At 33.9% G+C, this 23,518-nt stretch overlaps 1 protein-coding gene across 1 annotated transcript in view; it reads left to right on the top strand.

Moving 5' to 3' along the window:
- Nucleotides 1–23,518, top strand: part of LOC143063287 (uncharacterized) — a 61,144-nt gene that overhangs the window by 13,643 nt on the left and 23,983 nt on the right. The window contains exons 6-13 of the mRNA XM_076235342.1: nt 464–523; nt 1,385–1,475; nt 1,836–1,873; nt 3,023–3,073; nt 4,495–4,600; nt 11,174–11,224; nt 12,698–12,747; nt 13,487–13,546. Coding sequence (XP_076091457.1) covers nt 464–523; nt 1,385–1,475; nt 1,836–1,873; nt 3,023–3,073; nt 4,495–4,600; nt 11,174–11,224; nt 12,698–12,747; nt 13,487–13,546 — 507 coding nt within the window. The remainder of the gene's footprint in view (nt 1–463; nt 524–1,384; nt 1,476–1,835; nt 1,874–3,022; nt 3,074–4,494; nt 4,601–11,173; nt 11,225–12,697; nt 12,748–13,486; nt 13,547–23,518) is intronic.

The raw sequence follows: 23,518 nt of genomic DNA, 5'->3' as shown, positions 1-23,518 counted from the left end.
TTCTTAAAATGTATTTAAAATAAATGTATTCAAGTTGTTTACGGAAACACTATTGCTGTGTAGCTCTGCCTTTTCAAGTTATGTTTTTAAATGTACAGTCCAGTACTTTTGAAAAAATATTAGTAATTAGTTGACACTGTTTTAAAGAAGAGGTTATTATTTGGCCAAGTATAGTTCAGGCTGAGTGAACATTGTTTAGTCTTAGGTCGAGTTTGGTTCAAAACCTTACTAGGACGAGATTACAATTTCGATCATACAAATGTACATGTATGGACTGTTTATGTGTATATGTCTTTCGATATCTTCTCAAAAATGCAATTCAATACATGTTTCTTAATTTTCCACAAAATTTCACTCAATCAAAACAAAGTTTGCAAATCGCTATAAACATTTACATTTAGCATCATGCTTATGTTGTTTTCTCTTGTAGCAATTTTATCATGCTTTTTAAAATCTTATTTAGGAACACTGTCATCTAAGAAGAGATGGTCATAAAATTGTCTCTTCTTGCAGTCATCATATGGTATGTATTTTTCTTCAAATATCAAATAGTTTATGCTTATCGGAATATGATATGCAAACTAAAGAAATAAAGCTCCATTTTCGGAATCCTTTACATATTTGATTAATTTACAGAAATGTTAAGTAATCATTCAATAGATATAGGAAGATGTGGTGTGAGTGCCAATGAGGCAACTCTCCATCCAAATAACAATTTTAAAAAAGTAAACCATTATAGGTCAATGTACGGCCTTCAACACGGAGCCTTGGCTCACACCGAACAACAAGCTATAAAGGGCCTCAAAATTACTAGTGTTAAACCATTCAAACGGGAAAACCAACGGTCTAATCTATTTAAAATAAAAAAAGAAGAAATATCCCAAATATATAAAAAAAAACTTTAGCATTGCTGATAACTATTCAATTATAGACTTAATATTAAGATAGGTTACTCATTTTAATGCATGATAAACAATACGAAATCGAATATGTTGTTTTAACGATTGTATTATGAAAAACTTTGCTTCTAAAAAATGTTGACATGTGAATAGTATATTTTTGCATTAACGAGCACTTCCGATTAGGGTAAAAAAAATAATCACAAAAATTCTGGACACTGTAATAGTTTTTCTTTGACTTGCATATCTTATTGTCATCTTTGTAAATTTTAACTCATGTTTATAGTAAAAACAGATATCTTCACATAATCGTGAAGTTACGTTGATAATAGTTGGTATCAATGAATAATAGAATAATTACTAATAATTGATGATATTGATATGTATCTCGTAGTAGATATATTCCTTTTTCACGCATGTGTTGTCAATTTCGAATATTTGTCTACTTACAGATGTCATTTTTATCTTTGATATGTTTATTTCAGCAACATAGTTATGATTATTGTGTCAATCATGATTCTTTTATTTTATCAAATGGCTGTTATTGTGATACAGCTGATTGTGTGCAGAAAACAGGTAAATCTCTCTTTTTTTCTGTATCATCATCAAATTGCATTTTCATCAGGATATGTGTATACAGAAAATGTTTGTTAATTATTTAATTTTGAAACTTGTTTGGAATGTCTTTCTTGTCTAACAACCAAAAATTATTTTCTGTATGAGGAAAACCAAATTTATTACTATATCTCAATTATACTGGTTTATTTTCTTGATTGCAATCACAGGATCAAAATACGTACTCTCCGATCTCAGTTTTAGTTAGAATTACTTTGAAATTCTTATACTTGAAACTCGAGTTCTGATTCAATAAAAGTATAAATTAGTTAATTGAATGTGCATAATTAGATGTTAATCAGCGTTTTTATTTGTTCACAGCTCTCCATTGTCTCAATGTGACATGTAATCCAGCACAGGTTAGTTTTATGTTACCTGGAAACTTCATTACAAACAAACCCGACATGACTGAAAAAATACACAAGACGTCAGCCATTTCCTTTAATCAGTTGACATTTGATATCTACACAGAGAAAACAGACATTAATTGAAAACTTAATTAAGTTTTTTTTTATCAAGACAAACATCTCTTGTCTTATTTTTTTATAAGATGACTACACCAATTTGAGCAAGTTTTGAGAAATTTAGGCTAAATTTAATTTTACTGGCAGAACGTTTCCTTCGTTTAAATTAAAAAGAATTTGGCATTTTGAAATTACTTATGGCCACGAGAATGAAAACCATTTTCCCTCCTGACAAATTGTTTTGGAAAGAAAAAAACATTAAAAGTGTTAATGGAACAAACCAAAAGGTATTCGTGATGAAAATTGTATAACAATTTTGTGTAAATATATTTCAAAAAGTGTAAAATCACAACAATGTATTCAGAAACCAAGAAACTTGAAAATGGAAGTACCTACAAACTACAAAAATTAAGGATTAAGCAGTAAATTACAAAGTCAGTTGGATCGTTTTCACTAATAGCACCAGTCGATCGGTTTACTTATTTTTCTGTGAAAATTTGTATGATTCGTCAAAACTACAATGCTTTCGTGTTAAGGTTTTTTTTATCGTATAACATTTAATGCTTTTGAAAGTTTTGTATCATTCAAAGTCGTCTGATTATACTATATGGGTCCAATACACATCCTAACAAAAGATTGGGGTCATTGCATGTGGACAGAGCCGTTTCAAGAAAATAACGACTTCATAATGACATCACAAGTTTTCTAATGTGTGAGAGTTTGTTTATTTTCTATTTATCAGATATCTATCAATATGGACTTTTCGTGAACATAATCCTTCGCGTTGTATCTTATTTTCACATTTTATATATAACTATGAACTGTATGGTATGAGTACAAATGTTAGTTCAGAAGTAAGATTACACTGATAACACTTACATACACGTACTCTATTTGGCCTTTTCAACCTTTTTGATTCGAGTGTCAATGATGAGTCTTTTCTAGACGAAACGCGCGTCTGGCGTAAATAAAAAATTAAATCTTGGTATCTATGATGAGTTTATTAGGTTAAAAATTGGAAAGTTTTATTATATTTCATTTCAGGGTTGTGAGATTTATCGCGATAATGGTCAGTTTGCTGCTAGGTGTTACTCGGTAAGCTAGTTTATTTTAGTTTATTTTCTACGAATTCTTTACCTAGTTTTTGTTATATTTTGCTTATCTGTCCTATTGGTAGTATAGAACGATTCGTCGACAACATGCTGTTGTCTTACACATATTCATCAATACGATGCATTGTTAAATGGCACACTTCTTTATTATTATTACACAGAACACGGTCACTTTTATTGAAACGTAAAAAGACTCCTGGCATTTACAATTCATATTTATCACATATTTGTTACGAATACGTTAGGTTTTCCATATGTTATAACCTCAAAATTGCCCGGGGCAAAAAAAGAGTATATTGGTAATGGTGACCTGATTTCAAATGACGTGACGTAATTGCATCATTAACGATAATTGAAAATACTTTTGTGATAAAATGTTTTAGAGTTTACCTGTTATGTTTCATTTAATTGTTATAATTGATCTTTATTTCTCTCTTATCTGTATAACTTGAATATGTGATGAATAGATTATAACATGTCTTTTCCATATTGGCCCAGGTATCAGCCCTCGACTAATATCGGCCCTTGGATAAAGCCACGGGCAGATATTGGAGTCTCGGAAGGATACCAGGGCCAATATGGAAAACGGTATTGTATAATCTATACATATATAATATATGAGTTTCAATCCCGGCCAGGGAAGAACAAACATTTTGCTAACGCAATTCAACAGATCTAACATTGTTGGGCTGTTATTTAGACGAATTATATATACAGCCTTGTATCACCATCACTTTTGGTGATCTGATGGAGAAAATCTGAGTCGTCACTGGTTCAGACGTACTTATAATATAATTAATTTGTAGGATCATTTACAATAGATTATTCAGCTGATTTGTAACAATTCCATCTTCATGGCTTATATATCATGCACTGTTTTTCGACGCTAGATAAAAAATGACGAGAAAAGGTAACACACGGCCATCAAAAGCGTATTATTTGTATAGCTTAGATGGTCGAGTGGTCTAGCGCGTCGGGCACAGTGTTACGCGATTTGATACCACGATATTTCAGTAGCATGAGTTCAAATATTGTATATCCACCGTAAAGTAAATGTGTTATTCATAACACTCCTTTGAGAGATTAGACAAAAGAAATCTGTTTAAAATAATTAATTTCTAAATTAAAAAAAAATACTTCTTGCTAATAACCATTGGCATGAAGTTTGATCGCTGTATACTTTTATTCTGTGTATGAGGTACGTCTCTGCATTTCTACAATAGCCTTAAGTTTTACGAAATTTCACTCCTTTCACTAAGAATTTCCAACTAAAAAAACATTCAAGAATCGACCTTACAGTTTTCAACCTCATAACATTCGAGAAACTTACATATTAAAGAGATACGCACTGTTAATTTGTTTTACCCAAATATCTATTGTTCATTAATTATGTTTATATTACAGCTGGACCACTGTCATAATTGTATACATCGCTGTAACGAACCTCTAAAATTAGATGATCAACGTGGACCCTGCTACTGCGATTCCCAAGCATGTGCAGATAGAATTGGTGAGAAACCTATTTATTTTTGTCAAAGAAACTTAGAAAAATATGCAAACAAAAGCGTATAAGATACAACTTTCAGCTCTAAATAATAGAATTTTCAGACTTATGTTTTCTATAAGCAATATTTGGCTGAGCTGCTCTTGAATTTATGTGAGTTATCCTGACATACGTAGTAGCACGAATACATATATCATAATATTCGAAAGTTTTATTAGACAAGCTATGTACCTCACCTCTTGTAATTATATTCAGGCATTTGATTACTTACATTACAAATATAAAAAATTAGATTCTAAGTGTTTCTCTTATTCTAAATACATATATACAAAATGTCAATCAAGGTAACTATGATGAGTTTATTTACAACCCCTGGGTCGACGCCACTGTTGGTAGAGATTTTATTAACCGAGGGTATCACTAGCCCAGTAGTCAGCACTTCTGTACAGTATTTTTGAGTATTTCCTTTTTTGTGTTGACATGAATTATCATTGATATGGTCATAACTAAAAATTCAGTGTTTACAAATCTTAACAATAATAAAAGAAAGTATTTTTCAGAGTTCCTTTGGGTTATTCTTTCAAAGAATTTACCCAGCCGATACCAAATTTCAATGGAATATTCTTGAAGGCAAACAATAATGACCTGCGTAAGGTCATAATTTTTCTTTATATAATGCAAACTATAATTTACTATTAACAGTTAAATAATTATTTTAATTGTTTTGGTTGAGAATTGGGTAATGTAGTGTTCAATGTTCCATCATGATAGGTTTTATGCAGTATCAATACTTTTCTTCGTATATTAGACTGACATCCAAAAAAACAATCGTCATTGACGCGCATTTCAACTTTCGAAATTAATAGTGTGAATGTTTTGTTTGTTAATTATCGCTACACAATGATATAGGAACATTATTGAATATATCGTTTGATCAAAAATACACTTTGTGTAAATTAACCAATTATCAGAATTGACGAACAGACGCCATTGATGCCTTGATTTGAATTTCACTACAACTAATAACAAACACTAATTTTGTTTGGATATTGAATTGTCATGGCAACATGTAATCAAAATTCATTCATAAAACAACAACAACTGTTACAACAACAGTACACAACCAAAATATTTGTCAATCAATAAAATGTTGATGACGATTGAACTAATCATTGTATCGCAGCTGGGCGATCAAAAGCTGGTGTACTGAAGGGCGGTTCATTCAGCAATATTTCAGAATTAGCAGCTGGGCTATCCATAGTCTGCATAAAATGAAGTAAATTTCGCCAAAATTATAATTCGGACTTTAGTACAGAATGATAATCCGCCACAAAATTTACCCATGACAATTCAGTTATCTCCAATTCTATAATCAACTTAACAACATTTAAACAGTCAAAATAATAAAAGATATTACGAATTCAACATTTATATAACAACCAAATTTCACAAAATAAATGTATTTCCATCCATTGTCAATATGAGATATGTTTATTTTAAATTAAAGGTGATCGTGAGGAAATACAACACAATGTGGATACTTTATGAATGTTTCAAGTGCTGATTGAATTTGATTCAAGAAAATATCGTCCCATTTCATACCAGATTTGCCTGCCCATCGCAAAAAACAATTATTATTTTTTAAAAGACCTAAATTACTACCTGAAGGTCTGTTCTTTGAGTGATCACGAGCACTGCATATTATTGAAGAACCAATAATCCATATTTCATTACCAAGACAAGCTGAAATTATAAGTTATTTGGTTAGCTCAATTCTTATATAACGTTTAAAGGATGCAGATTTCCAACGACCTAAAGTCATAATGTCTTCATCAGTATGGCCATTCATAGCAAAATGTGTAGCTGCACCTATTCGAAATGAATGCGTGTTGTACTCATTTGGATTACAATCAATAAATTTCATGGTCTTGCATAGTACACTAGAAAATTGATATCGTGTTACACCGGTTTTGTTAAAATGACAAAAAAGTGGTCCATTGTTTTTGTGTCTGATTGAAATAAAGTTTAATAACAATCTCCCCGGGCAAATACCTACTTGATTAAACCTTTCAACTGTTAATGTTGTAGATAAACCTTTTTGGTCTGTTTTCGAAAAGGGAATTGTGATATATGCAGATTGTGAATGATGTGAAACATTGACATCGTCATTGTTAATGACATGTTGCGTATTTCTATTAATTGTAATTTCACCAATTCTCAAAAATGCAAAAAATGCTTATGAAAACATGGATCTAAATAACGTACATTCATATACTGAAGAACAGACAAATTGCAACGAGTTTATTAATCGAGCTAATATTTCTAAAGTTATAGGTTTACGACTATCTACTACACCATATAATTTGTCCATTCCTTTCAACATTTTTTGTATAATGAACGATGAAGTCAAATCTGTGAGCTCATTTATTCGTAAAAAATAGCTTAAACCTGATAAGTACACCTAAACCGTTGCAGGAGCATACCCTAATTTTGATAAATAAGCAACATAATTTACTAAATGCGAAATACTGGGCGGCCGTGTATTTCCTAAACCTTTTTCTAATCTAAATGAAACAAATGAAGTCAGTCCATTGTTGTACGTTTTCCATGTGTTCTGAGAATTCGATGCGTCCAATAGCTTTGCTATTTCTGGCCTAAAATGATCCAAAATTCCTCCGGAATTGTAGCTGGATGTGTATCTGCTGTCAGAGCCAGACTTTTGAATTTCTGAAATTTTTTACGAGAAATACAATCTGCAATTATATTTGTATAACCAGGAATGAACTGTGCTTTTATGTTAAAATTGCCTAATAACGACCAATATACTATGTGTCTAACAAGGTTCATAATTCGTATAGATTTTGACGTCTTCTTATTTAAAATTTCAACCACGGCATTATTATCCGAATTAAATAAAATTTTCTTTTTTTGAAATAGATTACCCCATAAATAAACAGATAGTGCAATAGGTATCATTTCTAAATATGATATATCCCTGAGAACTTCAGTACCAGACCATTCTACAATGCCATTTAAGAAAAGCCCATATTAAAACCTTGGAAATAGCAGCCACACCCTTTTGTTGAACCACCAGCGCTATCAGTAAATAGTTGTAAAACTGAATTTGAAGTCCAATCAATGTCGAGCATGTAACTAATGCCGTTAAATTTGTCTAAAAACAATTCCCATACCAATAAGTCTTGATACATGCCTTCTGTGATTCTGACATAATGATGCGGTTTCTTTGCGTGACTACTTGCCAAATAAATTCGTCTGCTAAATGCTCTGCCTGCAGGTAGAGCTTTTGCACAAAAAGCTAATGACCCACACAAAGATTGTAGGTCCCTTAAAGTGATCTTTTTCCTACCCAATACCCATTTAATTTTCGACTTTAACTCCAATACTTTGTCCTCTGCAATTTGGTTTAGCAAATTTTTCTGTGTCTATAAGTAAACCTAAATAACTAAAGTTTTGTTGTTGGGCCTTCTGTTTTTTCATGAGCAATTGGGACTCCAAGACGACAACATACTCTATCAAAACTATTAATCAGATTTTTACAATCCTCAGTATTGCTTTTACCGGCAAATAAAAAATCATCCAAATAATGATCAAGATTATCTGAATTAGACTCATTTATGACAGCCATTGAATAAAAGTTGAAAATTTTTCGAATAAGCAATTTGATTCTGAGTACCCCATAGGCAATGATTTATCTATGAAATAATATTCATTAAGTTTAAACCCTAATAGATTAAAGTCCCCTGGATAAATTTTTAGCAATCTGAAGGCGGATTTAATGTTCTTTTTTCCAATTTCCACATTTGAACCCAATCTTTTAATCAAATCAATAGCATTGTCGAAAGACGAATACTTTACTGTAGTATTTTTTTCATCAATAAAGTCATTTACACTCAAATTTGGCGGAAAAGATAAGTGCGTAATCAATCTAAATCCACCAGTTTTCTTAGGAATTACACCGATAGGCGAACACATTAGATTAGATATAGGTCTAGTCAAAAAAGGACCAGCTATGCGACCATTTTTTACTTCATTCATGACTTTTTCCCATGCCACCCAAGGATTTTGGATGACTGAATGTAAATTTTTTGATTCAATCCTACATCGTGGTCCAAAATAATTTAACATAAAACCTTCAGAAAATCCCTTATATAATATCATTGCATCATGTTGATTTGGGTAATTGAAAAGGAGTTTATTTAATTCTGTGACATTGATCGGAGTAAAGCCAAGACACCATATGTCCATCGGATTAATTAAAGATTCTGAAAAATATAAAATTTAATTGTTAAATGTGTGTGGTGCGGCCATTCGAAGGCAGGGAATCTGATTCCTCGAGGTCTAAATCCTTGATTCGATGGGCCATTCCGCATTTCATACATAAATGGGCGTAAAAACAATTTTGTCGATGAAAAGCTCCCTTAAAATTGTAATCATAGCATGGTCGATTACCTACACTTGTCCTTTGAATTGTATTACCCTCCGGTTCCCCATTAGCTATGACGGTGTACCATAAAATGCCATCAATGGAAGACCAAGATCTTGTAGGATTGTTTGCCATTCTTAATCTAAATTGCTGGTCATAACAATAAATCTTCTCAAAAGACACTTGTGTACCTCTAATGATTGACATATAAGTGGTCAATTCATTAGCTAAATTTGGAAAACGTTGAATAAATATTTTCATATAGTTTATAAATGCATCAGTCCATGACTCAATGTTTTGAATAGATTTAACTTTGCTGTTTTTGTTTGATGTGATTACAAGTGAACCGGCTGCTTTATCATAACTTATAACATTTTGATATATTTAATGCGTTTCCCTCGGTTTTAGTTTGTTACCCTGATTTTGTTTTTTGTCCATGGATTTATGAGTTTTGAACAGCGGTATACTACTGTTGCCTGTATATATAACATTTTGAGGTCTGTCAATTTGACTAATAAAGTTTTGATAAAGAAGTAATGACAAATCTATGTATTCTCTATTTCATATTTTTTCTTTTAAATTTTGAGATACGTAAACATCACATTCTGACTGATTAGGTATAAGCATAGGATCATTATTTATCTCACCATTTTGATTGGGCATTGGTACAGGAGCTAAAATTTCAATTTGCGCAAATGGCGCTTGTACGTTCAGCGCTGGTGTTACGGGACCTTGCAAGGCAGGTTGTCTTTCAATAGGCAACGGAGCCTGGATTGGTAGAGGAAGAGGTGCTTGTACTTCACCAACAACTGCCCCCACATCTTGAATTCCTGGTGCAGTAACTGCACGGTTCCTCCTTCCGCGTCGTCTATCTGGTGGTTGAGCTTCAACAACGGGCACTCGTGCGCGCCCATTCCCATTTCTCCGTCGACCAATTCTAGGCATTTGAATAAACGAAATAGGTTAAAAATTGAAGTACTGACTAACATCGCATAATTAGTATCATCTGTCTCTTAATTTAATTTATTTTTATAACAGTATCAATGCATCGGCTTCAATTTTAATTTACTCATATCTATCAACTCAATCATTTGATCTTAAATCAATAATTTAATTCCTTAAATTGTCTCTTATCTAAATAAATGTCTCACCGGTACATGTATATCACGAGAATGACGTGTACAATATATAAATAAGAATAATTAACTTAATCTGTAAACATACACATACCTGCCTCTACGATTTATAACAGGTATAATACTTTTACATTCTGCATCAAGGAGAAATTAAAATGTGAAGTTAAAATATTTAGGCAATGCATGTACTAGTAAAAATTATTCATTTAAAATTTTCCAATACCACGTGGCCCATCCGCACGTTAAATTCGACGAAGAAATAAGTTAATTTGATTATTACAAAAAACAGAAATCAAATCTTTAAATCCGAATTAAATTCAAAATATGAATTCTTAAACGAACTAATTAAAACAATACTTATCTTGATAGTGTATGTAAAATATTTCTCTTAATTTTTTAACATCCACTCTGTTCGGTTTTCAAGGTAAAAGAGACCGTTAAAATGCACGGACTTTTACTACTCGGTTGTCACATGCTCAAATTAGCCTAATAAGAGTAAGGACGACTCGATTTGTCGAGTCTCAATACATGTATATGTTAATTCAATAAATGAATTTAATTTTCATTTAATTAAATTCTATTATCATATAATTGTGATGAATTTAAAAACGCAAACCTGTTCATAACATGGGTACAAAGATAAAGTATATATCTTTAAACAATGCATTCTGATTGGTATAGGGGGATTTTTAATTTAGTGCGTTGAAACTAACCGTTGTATGTCAAACATATAATTCTCTCACAAAAATTTATCACATATTTTAGAACAGAATATGAATGCCCTATTGCACAACAGATACAGACAACTCTACTATAGATTGTTAGAATGGCATACATTTGTTTTTTTTAGAAATGTATCTTGTTTGACAGCATTTGTAAAGTTTCATTGATATTGTTATTATATCTTGAACCTGTGCCCATATTTTCAATTTTTTTCATATCTATAAATTTTCGTCATACTAATGTGCAATTTTATTTTTTATTGATTTTTTTAAATAGAGATGCCTATTGTAACAACACATGCACCTACAACAGATGTTCCTGCTTTACGTATGTATATGAAATATTTGTTTACTTCAGTTTGTGCATTTTAGAGTTAATCTTCTCTTCTTTGTTTTTAATATATGGATACATCATTTATACAATTAAAAATATATACGTTAATGAAACAGTTCCCAAACGATAAAAATACAAAACATATTTCTACATTCGAATTTCAGCATAGACTAGAATACATAGTTTGTGATGTTTGCATATTTTTTTGGTAAATATCTAGGTGTAGTTTGTTAAATTATATTTGAATACAATGTATTTGTAGCATAAAATTGAGAAAGGAAATGTGGAATGTGTCAAAGCGACAATAACCCGACCATAGAGTAGACAACAGCCGAAGGCCACCAATGGTCCTCAATGTAGCGTGAAACTCCTAGACCCGGAGGCGTCCTTCAGCTGGCCCCTTAAAAATATGTATACTAGTACAGTGATAATGGACGTCATACTAAACTCCGAGTTATACACAAGAAACTAAAATTAAAAATCATACAAGACTAACAAAGGCCAGGGACTCCTGACTTGAGATAGGCGCAAAATTGCTGCGGGTTGAAACATGTTTATGAGATCTCAACCCTCCCCCTATACCTCTAGCCAATGTAGAAAAGTAAACGCATAACTATACGCACATTAAAAGTCGGTTAAATAGAAATCCGAGTCCGAAGTCAGAAGATGTAACAAAAGAAAATAAATAAAATGACAATAATACATAAATAACAACAAGAAATATTTTAAGATATGTCAATCTGTTTTGGCATCTATTTTGAAATCATTCATTTATATAAAGTAAAATTAATCCCATGTTTTTATTGTGAGTTCGAGATTTGTATACTGCTGTTTATCTTCTTGTCGTTTTTGTTTTTACCATAACATTTTCAGTGCGTTTTGCACTAATGAGTTTGAAACCTATGGTATCATTTGTCTCTTATTTGTTTAATTTATTTCACAATTCATTCTTGTATTAGATGTCTTAGATTATAGTTACCTTGATGTTTTGGCTTGTAAGATCAATCACCCCGAAATATGGATAATTTAAGTTAGTTACTCACCATTCATTTGATGTACTGGTATTCATGTATTATTTGAAACATAAAAAGAGGCAGTACGGTCAATAAACAAAATAGATCAGAAAAAATGTAAAAATAATATCTTTAAACACATCTTATTCATTAAATATTTTACAGATTCGTATTGAAAAAAAAGTGTTTTAAAACTTGCTGTTTTACTTTTGTCTTTTTTGGCGTTTTAAGTTGGAATTTTTTCATACTAGTATGCTCACTAGATACCTGTTGAAATATTTTACTTGTCCTGTGGTTTTCCCAACTTGTTGTATTAAGGTTATATGTATGTGAATGACGTCAAATTTACAAAGCTATCTAAATGGGGGTTATTAAATCAAGTTCGTCTTTGATTGTTATTTTAGTCATCAAGATAATTAAACTATATACAAATTTATTTACTCTCATATTTTAGAACAACTAGATCCGTACTCTTGTGTATCAGCAAACTGCGATAAGTATGAGGTAATTTATTATTGCAAAATTAGTATGTTGACTTACGAAAATAGGTCATACATTAATGAATGTTCAACACCTTTTGAGCGAAAAACAGGTAATAGTCATAAATTGACGCTTTAATGAATATTTATAGCTTTATTTAACGAATCAGAATTTAAGTATTTATGACGAATAATAATTGCAATTTTTCAATAGCTAAATACATGTTTGGTTAAATTTTCCAAGCACCTTTTTAACGTTATACCATGATTCAATGTCGTCAATGAACAACTGATCATCAAGTTTCAAAAGTGTATATAGATTATACCTTTAACTTGGCAGTATATTTTAATTTTCATCAAGCTAATGGCATTTTGACGATTTTGGAGGAATGTCATTACAAAACAAATTTACATTAATTCCTCTTTGAACACCCATCGTTGTCTTTCAATCCTAACTGAGAAAAAACGTTTTGTTCTCTAAACCTTTGGTGATAAATACTTCAAGCTTTGTGTTCATAATATGATTGCAAAATAAAATGTTCATTAAGTATTTGATATATTTTTAGACAATTGAATAATATCAATATGGTTCATCGTTTTTGTACCAGACAAAAAGTCTGTTACCGTTTTCAAGAATTAATTGGTTATGAGAGCATTTGGCGAACCGTTAGTTTCCATTTATTTATTGTTACGAATAGGTTTTGAATTAATGCCCAAAGTGATAACTTTAACAAGATCATTTTACGATCATAATTTGGTTTCAGCCATTCTGTAATTTATTCGAGATAAACAACAATGTGGAAGGACGATGCATCATATTTCAGGTAGGTTTTTTTCAATACTTCAATCTTAAAACATTTCAAATTATTCGTTCGTGTAATGCAATATGTAGATGTTCATTTATTTAAAAAGTTCAACTGTCATAGGGTCAAATTAAACACTATACATTCATGAAGTAACTAACTTAAGTTTGAATTTGTAATGGGAGTATATGTAAGCTGTCGTGATTAGTGACGATCATTTAGCGGAGGTCATTTATTGAACTAAATGAACAATAAGTAATGAAATTTGAAATAGCTTTACAACGAGTTTTGTTAAAAAAAATATAATGTAACCTAAAAGAAGTCATCTTTCTTGTATTTGAAAAAAAACTTTCAACATTTAATTGCGTTTTCTTATGAAATTTTCAAAAAAATATACCTAGATTCAATTAAAAATAAGACCAGCCTGAGCAAGACCAACAAAAACATAGGAAACGACAAAAAGGTGCGAAACACAAGTAAAGCTATATAAAAAGACTAGAAAAACTACGGTGGTCCAGAAATAATTAAAAATTGAGACCGTTGATTTTCTAGTATCAATATTCAGCGATAAGTCTCAGTTAATGATAGTCTGTTATAGTCAAAAATCACCTTTAAATTGCAGCAAAAAAACTAAAAAAATTAATTGTAACATTTAACAAGATTTATTATACACATGTTTACAAGAAATATTATACAGTGTGGAATGTCAACTTAACTGTTATATCAGTCCGATCCTTTGTTTTTCCTTTTATCTAGAATTCTTCTATTTACTGAAATCGGAAATATCCAATAAGTTCACCGTCTAGTATGCTGTAGAAAACGTAAATATAAGTGTCAATCCACAAACTCCAGAAAAATTATTCTGTAAATCAAAGTATACCGATGTCTTGTTTTTCAAATTTCAATTTTGGTATGCATGGCTGTCACGGAAACATAAAGATTACTTTACTGTAGAACGGACACTAGTAGATTACGTTGGAAGTTAAAATAACACATCGCATATTTTGATCATTCTTGAATCATTATGTAGGTCAAATAAAAAGTTCTTATTATCTCATCAGTATACAATGTATATGATTGTTGCAGTGATTTCTAAACAGCACAATTATAAGAATAAGAATTGTTAAAAACTAGAAGGCCACACAAAACGAATAAGGCCAATTTGAATAAACATGATGATTACAATATCAAAACAAGTCATCAACCAGATTGCATGTTAACATCGACAACGATTTATTCACGGGGTTTATTGATCTATTTTACTTCACGATACAAAAACCTTGCTCAAAATCTGTTTTGTAAGCATCATTTAAACAGCAAGGAAACCTAGAACCAATATAATAATACAAGTAGACCAGCTAGAACCCATATACCAATACAAGTAGACCACCTAGAAACCATATAACAATACCAGTAGACCACCTAGAACCCATGTAACAATACAAGTAGACCAGCTAGAACCCATATAACAATACCAATAGACCATCTAGAACCCATGTAACAATACAAGTAGACCAGCTAGAACCCATATAACAATACCAGTAGACCACCTAGAACCAATACACCAATACCAGTAGACCACCTAGAACCCATGTAACAATACAAGTAGACCACATAGAACCCATATAACAATACAAGTAGACCACCTAGAACCCTCATAACAATACCAGTAGACCACCTAGAACCCATATAACAATACACGTAGACCACCTAGAACCCATGTAACAATAACAGTAGACCACCTAGAACCATATAACAATACGAATAGACCACCTAGAACCATATAACAATACAACTAGACCATCTGGAACCCATATAACAATACCAGTAGACCACCTAGAACCTATATAACAAAACCAGTAGACTACCTAGAACCCATGTAACAATACCAGTAGACCACCTAGAACCCATATAACAGTACGAGTACACCACCTAGAACCATATAACAATACAACTAGACCATCTGGAACCCATATAACAATACCAGTAGACCACCTAGAACCTATATAACAAAACCAGTAGACCATCTAGAACCCATGTAACAATACCAGTAGACCACCTAGAACCCATGTAACAATACCAGTAGACCACCTAGAACCCATGTAACAATACCAGTAGACCACCTAGAACCCATATAACAGTACGAGTACACCACCTAGAACCAATATATCAATACCAGTAGATCAGCTAGAATCCATATAACAGTACAAGTAGACCACCTAGAACCCATATAACAATACCAGTAGACCACTTAAAACCCATATAACAATACACGTAGACCACCTAGAACCCATGTAACAATAACAGTAGACCACCTAGAACCATATAACAATACCAGTAGACCACCTAGAACCCATATAACAATACCAGTAGACCACTTAAAACCTATATAACAATACCAGTAGACTACCTAGAACCCATATAACAATACCAGTAGACTACCTAGAACCCATATAACAATACCAGTAGACCACCTAGAACCCATGTAACAATACCAGTAGACCACCTAGAACCCATATAACAATACACGTAGACCACCTAGAACCCATGTAACAATAACAGTAGATCAGCTAGAATCCATATAACAGTACAAGTAGACCACCTAGAACCCATATAACAATACCAGTAGACCACTTAAAACCCATATAACAATACACGTAGACCACCTAGAACCCATATAACAATACCAGTAGACCACCTAGAACCCATATAACAATACAGGTAGACCGTCTAGAACCCATATAACAATACAAGTACACCACCTAGAACCCATATAACATTACCAGTAGACCACATAGAACCCATATAACAATACCAGTAGACCACCTAGAACCCATGTAACAATACCAGTAGACCACCTAAAACCCATATAACAATACCAGTAGACCACCTAGAACCAATATAACAATACCAGTAGACCACCTAGAACCATATAACAATACCAGTAGACCACCTAGAACCCATATAACAATACAAGTAGACCACCCAGAACCCATATACCAATACAAGTAGACCACCTAAAACCCATATAACAATACAAGTAGACCACCTAGAACCCATATAACAATACAGGTACACCATCTAGAACCCATATAACAATACCAGTAGACCACCTAGAACCCATATAACAATACAGGTAGACCACCTAGAATCCATATAACAATACCAGTAGACAACCTAGAACCCATATAACAATACCAGTAGACAACCTAGAACCCATATAACAATACAGGTAGACCACCTAGAACCATATAACAATACCAGTAGACCACCTAGAACCCATATAACAGTACGAGTACACCACCTAGAACCAATATATCAATACCAGTAGATCAGCTAGAATCCATATAACAGTACAAGTAGACCACCTAGAACCCATATAACAATACCAGTAGACCACTTAAAACCCATATAACAATACACGTAGACCACCTAGAACCCATGTAACAATAACAGTAGACCACCTAGAACCATATAACAATACCAGTAGACCACCTAGAACCCATATAACAATACCAGTAGACCACTATAAACCTATATAACAATACCAGTAGACTACCTAGAACCCATATAACAATACCAGTAGACTACCTAGAACCCATATAACAATACCAGTAGACCACCTAGAACCCATGTAACAATACCAGTAGACCACCTAGAACCCATATAACAATACACGTAGACCACCTAGAACCCATGAAACAATAACAGTAGATCAGCTAGAATCCATATAACAGTACAAGTAGACCACCTAGAACCCATATAACAATACCAGTAGACCACTTAAAACCCATATAACAATACACGTAGACCACCTAGAACCCATATAATAATACCAGTAGACCACCTAGTACCCATATAACAATACAGGTAGACCGTCTAGAACCCATATAACAATACAAGTACACCACCTAGAACCCATATAACATTACCAGTAGACCACATAGAACCCATATAACAATACCAGTAGACCACCTAGAACCCATGTAACAATACCAGTAGACCACCTAAAACCCATATAACAATACCAGTAGACCACCTAGAACCAATATAACAATACCAGTACACCACCTAGAACCATATAACAATACCAGTAGACCACCTAGAACCCATATAACAATACAAGTAGACCACCCAGAACCCATATACCAATACAAGTAGACCACCTAAAACCCATATAACAATACAAGTAGACCACCTAGAACCCATATAACAATACAGGTACACCATCTAGAACCCATATAACAATACCAGTAGACCACCTAGAACCCATATAACAATACAGGTAGACCACCTAGAATCCATATAACAATACCAGTAGACAACCTAGAACCCATATAACAATACCAGTAGACAACCTAGAACCCATATAACAATACAGGTAGACCACCTAGAACCATATAACAATACCAGTAGACCACCTAGAACCCATATAACAATACCAGTAGACAACCTAGAACCCATATAACAATACAGGTAGACCACCTAGAACCCATATAACAATACAAGTAGACCAGCTAGAACCCATATAACAATACAGGTAGACCACCTAGAACCCATATAACAATACAAGTAGACCAGCTAGAACCCATATAACAATACCAGTAGACCACCTAGAACCCTCATAGCAATACAAGTAGACCACCTAAGACCACCTAGAACCCAAATAACAATACAAGTAGACCACCTAGAACCAATACACCAATACCAGTAGACCAACTGGATCCCGTATAACAATACCAGTAGACAACCTAGAACCCATAAAACAATACAAGTAGACCAGCTAGAACCCATATAACAATACGAGTACATAGAACCCAAATAACAATACCAGTAGACCACCTAGAAACCATATAACAATACAAGTAGACCACCAGGAACCCATGTAACAATACAAGTAGACCACCTAGAACCCATATAACAATACAAGTAGACCACCTAGAACCCATATAACAGTACGAGTACACCACCTAGAACCAATATATCAATACCAGTAGATCAGCTAGAATCCATATAACAGTACAAGTAGACCACCTAGAACCCATATAACAATACCAGTAGACCACTTAAAACCCATATAACAATACACGTAGACCACCTAGAACCCATGTAACAATAACAGTAGACCACCTAGAACCATATAACAATACCAGTAGACCACCTAGAACCAATATAACAATACCAGTAGACCACTTAAAACCTATATAACAATACCAGTAGACTACCTAGAACCCATATTACAATACCAGTAGACTACCTAGAACCCATATAACAATACCAGTAGACCACCTAGAACCCATGTAACAATACCAGTAGACCACCTAGAACCCATATAACAATACACGTAGACCACCTAGAACCCATGTAACAATAACAGTAGATCAGCTAGAATCCATATAACAGTACAAGTAGACCACCTAGAACCCATATAACAATACCAGTAGACCACTTAAAACCCATATAACAATACACGTAGACCACCTAGAACCCATATAACAATACCAGTAGACCACCTAGTACCCATATAACAATACAGGTAGACCGTCTAGAACCCATATAACAATACAAGTACACCACCTAGAACCCATATAACATTACCAGTAGACCACATAGAACCCATATAACAATACCAGTAGACCACCTAGAACCCATGTAACAATACCAGTAGACCACCTAAAACCCATATAACAATACCAGTAGACCACCTAGAACCAATATAACAATACCAGTAGACCACCTAGAACCATATAACAATACCAGTAGACCACCTAGAACCCATATAACAATACAGGTAGACCACCTAAAACCATATAACAATACCAGTAGACCACCTAGAACCCATATAACAATACCAGTAGACAACCTAGAACCCATATAACAATACAGGTAGACCACCTAGAACCCATATAACAATACAAGTAGACCAGCTAGAACCCAAATAACAATACAGGTAGACCACCTAGAACCCATATAACAATACACGTAGACCACCTAGAACCCATGTAACAATAACAGTAGACCACCTAGAACCATATAACAATACCAGTAGACCACCTAGAACCCATATAACAATACCAGTAGACCACTATAAACCTATATAACAATACCAGTAGACCACCTAGAACCTATATAACAAAACCAGTAGACTACCTAGAACCCATGTAACAATACCAGTAGACCACCTAGAACCCATATAACAGTACGAGTACACCACCTAGAACCATATAACAATACAACTAGACCATCTGGAACCCATATAACAATACCAGTAGACCACCTAGAACCTATATAACAAAACCAGTAGACCATCTAGAACCCATGTAACAATACCAGTAGACCACCTAGAACCCATGTAACAATACCAGTAGACCACCTAGAACCCATGTAACAATACCAGTAGACCACCTAGAACCCATATAACAGTACGAGTACACCACCTAGAACCAATATATCAATACCAGTAGATCAGCTAGAATCCATATAACAGTACAAGTAGACCACCTAGAACCCATATAACAATACCAGTAGACCACTTAAAACCCATATAACAATACACGTAGACCACCTAGAACCCATGTAACAATAACAGTAGACCACCTAGAACCATATAACAATACCAGTAGACCACCTAGAACCCATATAACAATACCAGTAGACCACTTAAAACCTATATAACAATACCAGTAGACTACCTAGAACCCATATAACAATACCAGTAGACTACCTAGAACCCATATAACAATACCAGTAGACCACCTAGAACCCATGTAACAATACCAGTAGACCACCTAGAACCCATATAACAATACACGTAGACCACCTAGAACCCATGTAACAATAACAGTAGATCAGCTAGAATCCATATAACAGTACAAGTAGACCACCTAGAACCCATATAACAATACCAGTAGACCACTTAAAACCCATATAACAATACACGTAGACCACCTAGAACCCATATAACAATACCAGTAGACCACCTAGAACCCATATAACAATACAGGTAGACCGTCTAGAACCCATATAACAATACAAGTACACCACCTAGAACCCATATAACATTACCAGTAGACCACATAGAACCCATATAACAATACCAGTAGACCACCTAGAACCCATGTAACAATACCAGTAGACCACCTAAAACCCATATAACAATACCAGTAGACCACCTAGAACCAATATAACAATACCAGTAGACCACCTAGAACCATATAACAATACCAGTAGACCACCTAGAACCCATATAACAATACAAGTAGACCACCCAGAACCCATATACCAATACAAGTAGACCACCTAAAACCCATATAACAATACAAGTAGACCACCTAGAACCCATATAACAATACAGGTACACCATCTAGAACCCATATAACAATACCAGTAGACCACCTAGAACCCATATAACAATACAGGTAGACCACCTAGAATCCATATAACAATACCAGTAGACAACCTAGAACCCATATAACAATACCAGTAGACAACCTAGAACCCATATAACAATACAGGTAGACCACCTAGAACCATATAACAATACCAGTAGACCACCTAGAACCCATATAACAGTACGAGTACACCACCTAGAACCAATATATCAATACCAGTAGATCAGCTAGAATCCATATAACAGTACAAGTAGACCACCTAGAACCCATATAACAATACCAGTAGACCACTTAAAACCCATATAACAATACACGTAGACCACCTAGAACCCATGTAACAATAACAGTAGACCACCTAGAACCATATAACAATACCAGTAGACCACCTAGAACCCATATAACAATACCAGTAGACCACTATAAACCTATATAACAATACCAGTAGACTACCTAGAACCCATATAACAATACCAGTAGACTACCTAGAACCCATATAACAATACCAGTAGACCACCTAGAACCCATGTAACAATACCAGTAGACCACCTAGAACCCATATAACAATACACGTAGACCACCTAGAACCCATGAAACAATAACAGTAGATCAGCTAGAATCCATATAACAGTACAAGTAGACCACCTAGAACCCATATAACAATACCAGTAGACCACTTAAAACCCATATAACAATACACGTAGACCACCTAGAACCCATATAATAATACCAGTAGACCACCTAGTACCCATATAACAATACAGGTAGACCGTCTAGAACCCATATAACAATACAAGTACACCACCTAGAACCCATATAACATTACCAGTAGACCACATAGAACCCATATAACAATACCAGTAGACCACCTAGAACCCATGTAACAATACCAGTAGACCACCTAAAACCCATATAACAATACCAGTAGACCACCTAGAACCAATATAACAATACCAGTAGACCACCTAGAACCATATAACAATACCAGTAGACCACCTAGAACCCATATAACAATACAAGTAGACCACCCAGAACCCATATACCAATACAAGTAGACCACCTAAAACCCATATAACAATACAAGTAGACCACCTAGAACCCATATAACAATACAGGTACACCATCTAGAACCCATATAACAATACCAGTAGACCACCTAGAACCCATATAACAATACAGGTAGACCACCTAGAATCCATATAACAATACCAGTAGACAACCTAGAACCCATATAACAATACCAGTAGACAACCTAGAACCCATATAACAATACAGGTAGACCACCTAGAACCATATAACAATACCAGTAGACCACCTAGAACCCATATAACAATACCAGTAGACAACCTAGAACCCATATAACAATACAGGTAGACCACCTAGAACCCATATAACAATACAAGTAGACCAGCTAGAACCCATATAACAATACAGGTAGACCACCTAGAACCCATATAACAATACAAGTAGACCAGCTAGAACCCATATAACAATACCAGTAGACCACCTAGAACCCTCATAGCAATACAAGTAGACCACCTAAGACCACCTAGAACCCAAATAACAATACAAGTAGACCACCTAGAACCAATACACCAATACCAGTAGACCAACTGGATCCCGTATAACAATACCAGTAGACAACCTAGAACCCATAAAACAATACAAGTAGACCAGCTAGAACCCATATAACAATACGAGTACATAGAACCCAAATAACAATACCAGTAGACCACCTAGAAACCATATAACAATACAAGTAGACCACCAGGAACCCATGTAACAATACAAGTAGACCACCTAGAACCCATATAACAATACAAGTAGACCACCTAGAACCCATATAACAGTACGAGTACACCACCTAGAACCAATATATCAATACCAGTAGATCAGCTAGAATCCATATAACAGTACAAGTAGACCACCTAGAACCCATATAACAATACCAGTAGACCACTTAAAACCCATATAACAATACACGTAGACCACCTAGAACCCATGTAACAATAACAGTAGACCACCTAGAACCATATAACAATACCAGTAGACCACCTAGAACCAATATAACAATACCAGTAGACCACTTAAAACCTATATAACAATACCAGTAGACTACCTAGAACCCATATTACAATACCAGTAGACTACCTAGAACCCATATAACAATACCAGTAGACCACCTAGAACCCATGTAACAATACCAGTAGACCACCTAGAACCCATATAACAATACACGTAGACCACCTAGAACCCATGTAACAATAACAGTAGATCAGCTAGAATCCATATAACAGTACAAGTAGACCACCTAGAACCCATATAACAATACCAGTAGACCACTTAAAACCCATATAACAATACACGTAGACCACCTAGAACCCATATAACAATACCAGTAGACCACCTAGTACCCATATAACAATACAGGTAGACCGTCTAGAACCCATATAACAATACAAGTACACCACCTAGAACCCATATAACATTACCAGTAGACCACATAGAACCCATATAACAATACCAGTAGACCACCTAGAACCCATGTAACAATACCAGTAGACCACCTAAAACCCATATAACAATACCAGTAGACCACCTAGAA

This window comes from Mytilus galloprovincialis, chromosome 2 (genome assembly GCF_965363235.1).
Source record: "Mytilus galloprovincialis chromosome 2, xbMytGall1.hap1.1, whole genome shotgun sequence".
Lineage (NCBI taxonomy): Eukaryota > Metazoa > Mollusca > Bivalvia > Mytilida > Mytilidae > Mytilus > Mytilus galloprovincialis.
Note: the sequence above shows the minus strand (reverse complement) of the source record. Positions and strands in the feature narration are given on the sequence as shown.